At 38.0% G+C, this 6,411-nt stretch overlaps 1 protein-coding gene across 1 annotated transcript in view; it reads left to right on the forward strand.

Moving 5' to 3' along the window:
* Positions 1-2,681: 2,681 nt before the first annotated feature.
* Positions 2,682-6,411, forward strand: part of LOC122560635 (tumor necrosis factor alpha-induced protein 8) — a 58,609-nt gene continuing 54,879 nt past the window's right edge. The window contains exons 1-2 of the mRNA XM_043711498.1: positions 2,682-2,768; positions 3,497-3,606. Of these exons, the coding sequence (XP_043567433.1) occupies position 3,606 (1 nt within the window). The 5' untranslated portion in view covers positions 2,682-2,768; positions 3,497-3,605. The remainder of the gene's footprint in view (positions 2,769-3,496; positions 3,607-6,411) is intronic.

Genomic DNA, 6,411 nt, shown 5'->3' on the forward strand with positions numbered 1-6,411 from the left:
TCATCTATACTGCCAAGAATTTTACCGAGTACTCTCATTCCTGTTACTTCTTCCAAAGTGAACTACCTCACACTTTTCCGCATTAAACTCCATCTGCCACTTCTGCCCAGCTCTGCATCTTATCTATGTCCTTCTGTAACCCCTAACATCCTTCAGCACTATCCACAACTCTGCCTACCTTAGTGTCATCTGCAAATTTACTAACCCATCCTTCTATGCCCACCTCCAGACCATTTATAAAAGTGACAAACAGCAGTGGCCCCAAAACAGACCTTTGTGACACACCACTGGTAACTGAGCTCCAGGATAAACAATTCCCATCAACCATAACCCTCTGTGTCTTCTTTCAGCTAGCCAATTTCTGATCCAAACTGCTAAATCATCTTCAATCCCGAAACTCCGTATTTTGTGCAATAGCCTACTGTGTGGAACCTTATCAAACGCCTTACTGAAGTCCATACACACCACATCAATCTGTTTTGTCACCTTCTCAAAGAAAACTGTGTTGACACAATTCACAAAACCGTGTTGACTATCCCTAATCAAATTATTCCTTTCCAGATGATTATAAATCCTATCTCTTATAAACTTTTCCAATATCTTACCCACAACCAAAGTAAGGCTCACTGGCCTATAATTACCAGGGTTGTCCCGACTCCCGTTCTTAAATAAGAGAACAGCACTTGCAATCCTTTAGTCTTCTTCTGGCACTACTCCTGTTGACAGTGATGACATAAAGATCGAAGTCAAAGACTCTGCAATTTCCTCCCTGGCTTCCCAGAGAATTCGAGGTAAATCCCATCCTGCCCAGGGGTCTTATCTATTTTCAGATCTTTAAAAATTCCTAAAACCTCCTCTTTGTCAACCTCAATCCCATGTAATCCAGTAGCCTATATCTCCGTGTTCTCACTAACATTGCCCTTTTCCAATATGAATACTGACAAAAAGTATTCGTTAAGTGCTAACCGTTTGTCATCAGATTCCACATAAAACTTCCCACTACTATCTTTGATTGGCCCTAATCTTACTGTAGTCATTTTTTTATTCTTGATGTATCTCTAGAAGGCCTTGGGGTTTTTCTTGATCCTATACTCCAACAACTCATGTCCCCTCCTGGCTCTTCTTAGCCCTCTCTTTAGATCTTTTCTGGCTAATTTATATAACTCTCAAGCCCCCTAACTGCGCCTTCGCGCCTCATCCTGACATAAGTTGCCTTCTTCCTCTTGACAAGATCTTCAACTGCTTTACTAAATCATGGCTCCCTCTCTCGACAACTACCTCCCTGCCTGATAGGTATATATTTATCAAGGACCCGCTGTAGCTGTTCCTTGAATAAGCTCCACATTTCAAGTGTGCCCATCCCCTGCAGTTTCCTTCCCCATCCTATGCATCTTAAATCTTGCTTAATCGCATTATAATTGCTAGAACTTACAAGTTATGCTACACTGCTATGTCAACTTCGAGAAACACATGTATGATTTAACTTAATTAGTTCTTGTCCTTTCATCATAACTAACTAACCATAAATTTCAGTAATTTCTTTGAACTTGATGAGGGTTGCTGAGACTGGCTTGAACAAAACCAACTCTGTTGAGTCTAGGAGAACAAACATTGTATTCTTAGAATTGGACAGATTGGCCTTTTCGATCATACTATTGCTATGATACAAGCAAGTATTCATCACTCAATGGTTTTATCTAATGCCATTAAAGAACTAGTTCTCAAGAGTTTAAGTTAAAAAAACTGTTATTGTTTTGGCACAAAAAAACTAATGAGATTTATGTATGCCAGGGGAATGTAGGGCAACAAAAATTGTATTTGTGAGAATTTCACTTTTTGTCTTTTCTTATTACTGAATCTTCAAATAATGCCACATGCATCACAATGGGTGAGACCTTCAAAGTCTGGATGGTTGCTGCTGATGCTGTTAGTTCAAATGCAAGAGCACCATGGTGATAAGTTTTCATTCTGCTCCTGCAGCCTCAACCATTCAGTACGCGGCTACAGTTAGTAATACGTGTAACTCCACAGCTGAGATCTCCAGCTAAAACTCTTAATTGAATTCCCTTGGTACTTGATATAATGAATAATGTTCTGTAACATCAGACACCTTCAGCTCCATTACTGTGTTTGTTCAGCCCTTTAGTTTCAAATGCAGACAGAAAATTTCTTAGAAGTGTATGTGGTTACATCAAAATTATAAAATGTACTGCTTGGCACGATTATCAGTGCTTGTACTTATAAAAAAATCATCATTACTGGTTTCCTGTAGTAATGAGAATATTTTATATTCAGTATCTTTCCTTCAGAAGAAAACAAACTTTGCCTATATTTTGTGTGCCATGATAAGGGGTACTTCATAATTTGTAGATAAATTCACATCTGTTTGGTTCATATTACTTCATATTCTGAAACATTGCAAGCAGAAGCTTTTCATCCAAGATGAAGTAACTTTACAAGTTCTTCAGTCCTTTACAAGAGACAGTGTGTAAATTATCAAAGGAAAAACCAAGGATTTCTGTCTTTTATTATTTTCAAGAAATGTTAAGTAATTCTTGCAATACAGCAGGCCCTGATGAGGGTGTGTTTGAAATGGGGGAGGGGCAGGAATGTGACAGAAGGACCATATGCATAAAGACATAATGATACAACTGAGTAATCCTCTCTAATATTCATATGTGACACCCTCATTATCGTTTTTCTTACTGTGACTCCATCTTCGCATAGGTATTAATTTGTCACTGAAAACCTTAGCTTGGGCTTTACAGGTGAGTAAAATTTTCCCTTATGTATGCAAGCAATATCTATTTACCAATGTCTTAATGGAAAATAACTGAGCTTCTCCAGCTTTTGGTAGTTTCCTACACTGTTTGGACTTCTACCAACATTCAACTGTTAAAGAATTCTAGTTGACTTATTATCTCTGTATAACTAGGAAAGAATTCTGAAATTCAGTGTTATTAAATTGCATTGATTTGTAGTTTTCAGAATTACATATCTGTTGTCTGTCTACACTATTTATATAGAAGTGCAATCAAATAATGTTGTTTTTAAGTGAAAGACAGTGATGTGGCCAGTGGTTTTTGCTCCAATTAACAAAAAACTGTAAGTGTTTCAATTAAACTGACGAGTTCCACCGGTTTCATGAAGAGTTTTTTTTTGTCTTCGCTTTAATCTGTTTATCGCAGCACAATAAAAAAAACTCCATATTATTTGCATTCTACTTTGAATTTGAGTGCAATAAGATCTTTTTCCACTAATTCCACTTATTAGCATAAATACTGCCTGTGTAATGTTTCTGCAACACACTCTGTCTGTAATTTATAGCCACTGAAATGTACTTTTATTTCTAGCCAGTATTTTATATTGAAAATGTGTTATTGCCATCTGGTGGCAAAACATAAAAGATTTTATGAGCTGTTTGCAGGTTTTGATCTTATTAAAGATGTAATGGAATATATCTATTTTGATGTGTAATTTTAAGGTTTTTGTTCAGTTTTGTCTTTCAGTTTTGATCTGCCAAACAATCGCAAACAGATCGACATTTATATGCGAACTTCATTCACCCTGCAGCATTGTCGTCAACACATCTATACACTCCTGACAGTAAGATATTTTTCATTTACTGTGTATGTGTGACCAGAACTAGTGCAAAAGTCATTTTTTTCCACAATTGTGCTTTTTAAGGTGTGGACTAGGTTATGGGAATGCTGAACTTTGTGCGCTGAAACAATTGCTAGAATGTCTGTGCTCTCAAAAATCACCATATCGAATTAATTTGAGAGCTCTACCCTTGTAGCAAATAACTTTGCTGGTACTTTTCAATATTTCTAGTGTGGGGTCAGTATGGATTAGTTAAACCAAAGGACCTGTTTCCATGCTGCATGCTATGACATGAAAATCACCTTTGAATCTTTTTTTTTTAATCACCTCCTTATTCAATTCTTTCCTGATGGAGTCACTTGTGTTGGGGTATGATTCCATTAATGCTAGTGACTCACTAATATTTGGGATAGGGAGTCTGGGCACTGACTGTCATCTGGGTACTTAATCATGTGGAAGGGATCATAGGTGAGTCTGATCCTATGCTGACCATGTGCATTTCCAATAGGTATTGTTGGATACAAAGCTTGAATCATCGATTATTTTCCTCTCTTTAAACCGGGCTAATTTAACATTATCACCATTTGGTTGACCATCGATCAAATGTAGGACTTTCCTACTCTATAGCACTTGATTAACTTTTTTTTTTATAGATATTTTTATTAGAGATTTAACATTTTTACAAGTTTACAAAAATAAACAAAACTCTCAAATACAAACATTGATATACAATTAAATCAAATATACAATAGCCAAAATTTAACAAAAGAAAAAATACCGAAAAAGGAAAAAAAAACAAAACTCAACTATCTACGAATCTAACCTACAACTAACCAGAGTGTATATTTAAGTCTCTTACATGCTCGGAATACGTTAACATCAAATGTAGTAAAACCCGTATTTGTGCGGGATTCCTCTCCTAAGGGGCCCCAGACCAGCCAGGTTTGTAATCTCAATTAAATAAAAGCCCTGGTTAGGATAGCCGAAATATCTGTATTTATGTAATTCAAAAAGGGCTGCCATACTTTATAAAATAATTCGGTCTTTCGGTGCACCATGTTTGTAAGGAAGTCAAGGGGAATACATTCCATAATTAATCTGTGCCAATTTGAAAGTCCAGGGGGGCCCTCAGCCACCCAGTTCACCAAAATATTTTTCCTTGCACAGAAAGAGAGAATAGAAAATAGTCTCTTCCCATACATGTCCAGGGAGGGAAAGTTCGAAAAGCCCAAAAGGAGAGATACAGGATCCACTTTAATTTCCGTTCCTAAAGTTTCTGTCAGGGTACTTTAGTCCAATATCTACGGATCTTATGACAGGTCCATAAGCAATGTACAAGAGTGCCCACCTCTAATTTACATTTGGGACACATTGGAGATGCTCCTATCTTAAATTTTGCCAATCAAACCGATGCTATATGGGCCCTATGAAGTATCTTCAGCTGGATAGCCTGGGTTCTGTTACAAATAGTAATTCTTCTAGCATTTTCCCAGATATCATTCCACGTTTCTGTGGAGATTTCTAGTCCCAGATCCTGATCCCATGTTTTAAACAGATTATCCATATCTCCCGATACTTCATCATGTAGCAAATGATAAATATTACTGACGGAAGATACCCCCACTGGTCGTAGGACACTACATTCTCTATCGGACTTATAAAGACTATCTAATAACGTAGTCTTCTTCTGTATAAAATCTCGAATTTGGAAGTATCGAAAGAGGTCTCCATTGGGTAATCCGAATTTCTGACGCAGCTGTCCGAAAGACATCAGGACCCCATCTTTAAATAAATCCCCGAGACATGAGATACCCCTGGATCTCCAGAGTTTAAAAGTGGCATCTGTTAACCCCGGTTGGAATCCCCATGCTCCCACTATCGGTGCATAGGGGGATGTTTTATGTGAATTACCCTCATTTTGCCGCATTATATTCCAAGCCTTGATTGTATTCAGTATTATAGGGTTTTTACAGTGATCTGTAATGATTTTCCTCTTGTCTGAGAATAAAAGGTTAATAAGTGGGTATTTTACTTGAGAAGCCTCGATGTCCAACCAGATTGATTGTGGATCAGACAAGACCCAATCAGCTATATAACTTAATAGGGAACTTAATTGATATTTCCGAAAATCTGGGAAGTCCAATCCACCCCTTGCCTGTGGAAGCTGTAGCTTCTTCAGCTTAATGAGGGGCCGCCTATGGTTCCAGATAAAGGAACTCAGCCAGCCGTATAATTTACATAAAGCCGTCCTCGGCAGCATCACCGGAAGCATTCTCATAGGATATAGGAGACGGGGCAGGACATTCATTGTGATTAGTGCTATTCTACCCAACCAGGAAATTGGCAGGTCTCCCCATCGCTGGAGGTCCTGCCTTATCCTTTCCAATAAATACACAAAATTAGCCTTATACAACTGAACAAATACTGGAGTAATAAAAATGCCAAAATATAAGAAACCCTCCAGGGACCAGCGAAAAGGAAAAAGGGAACCGTCCGCTAAGCGGGGTATCACAGCAAGGCCACCCATTGGCATAGCTTCCGATTTTGAAAAATTAATTTTATAGCCTGAGAATGCACTAAATGTATTAATAACTTGGATTAAGCGAGGTAGGGACATCAAAGGGTTACTGAGGAATAGAAGAACATCATCTGCATAAAGGGTAATTTTATATTTACCTGTACCAATCCTTGGGGCCACTATACTAGGATCAGCTCGTATAGCTTCTGCTAATGGTTCAATTATTAGCGTGAATAACAATGGCGAGAGGGGACATCCCTGACGGCAGCCACTACCCACACTGAAGCTAT

Source organism: Chiloscyllium plagiosum, chromosome 2, assembly GCF_004010195.1.
Source record: "Chiloscyllium plagiosum isolate BGI_BamShark_2017 chromosome 2, ASM401019v2, whole genome shotgun sequence".
Taxonomy (NCBI): domain Eukaryota; kingdom Metazoa; phylum Chordata; class Chondrichthyes; order Orectolobiformes; family Hemiscylliidae; genus Chiloscyllium; species Chiloscyllium plagiosum.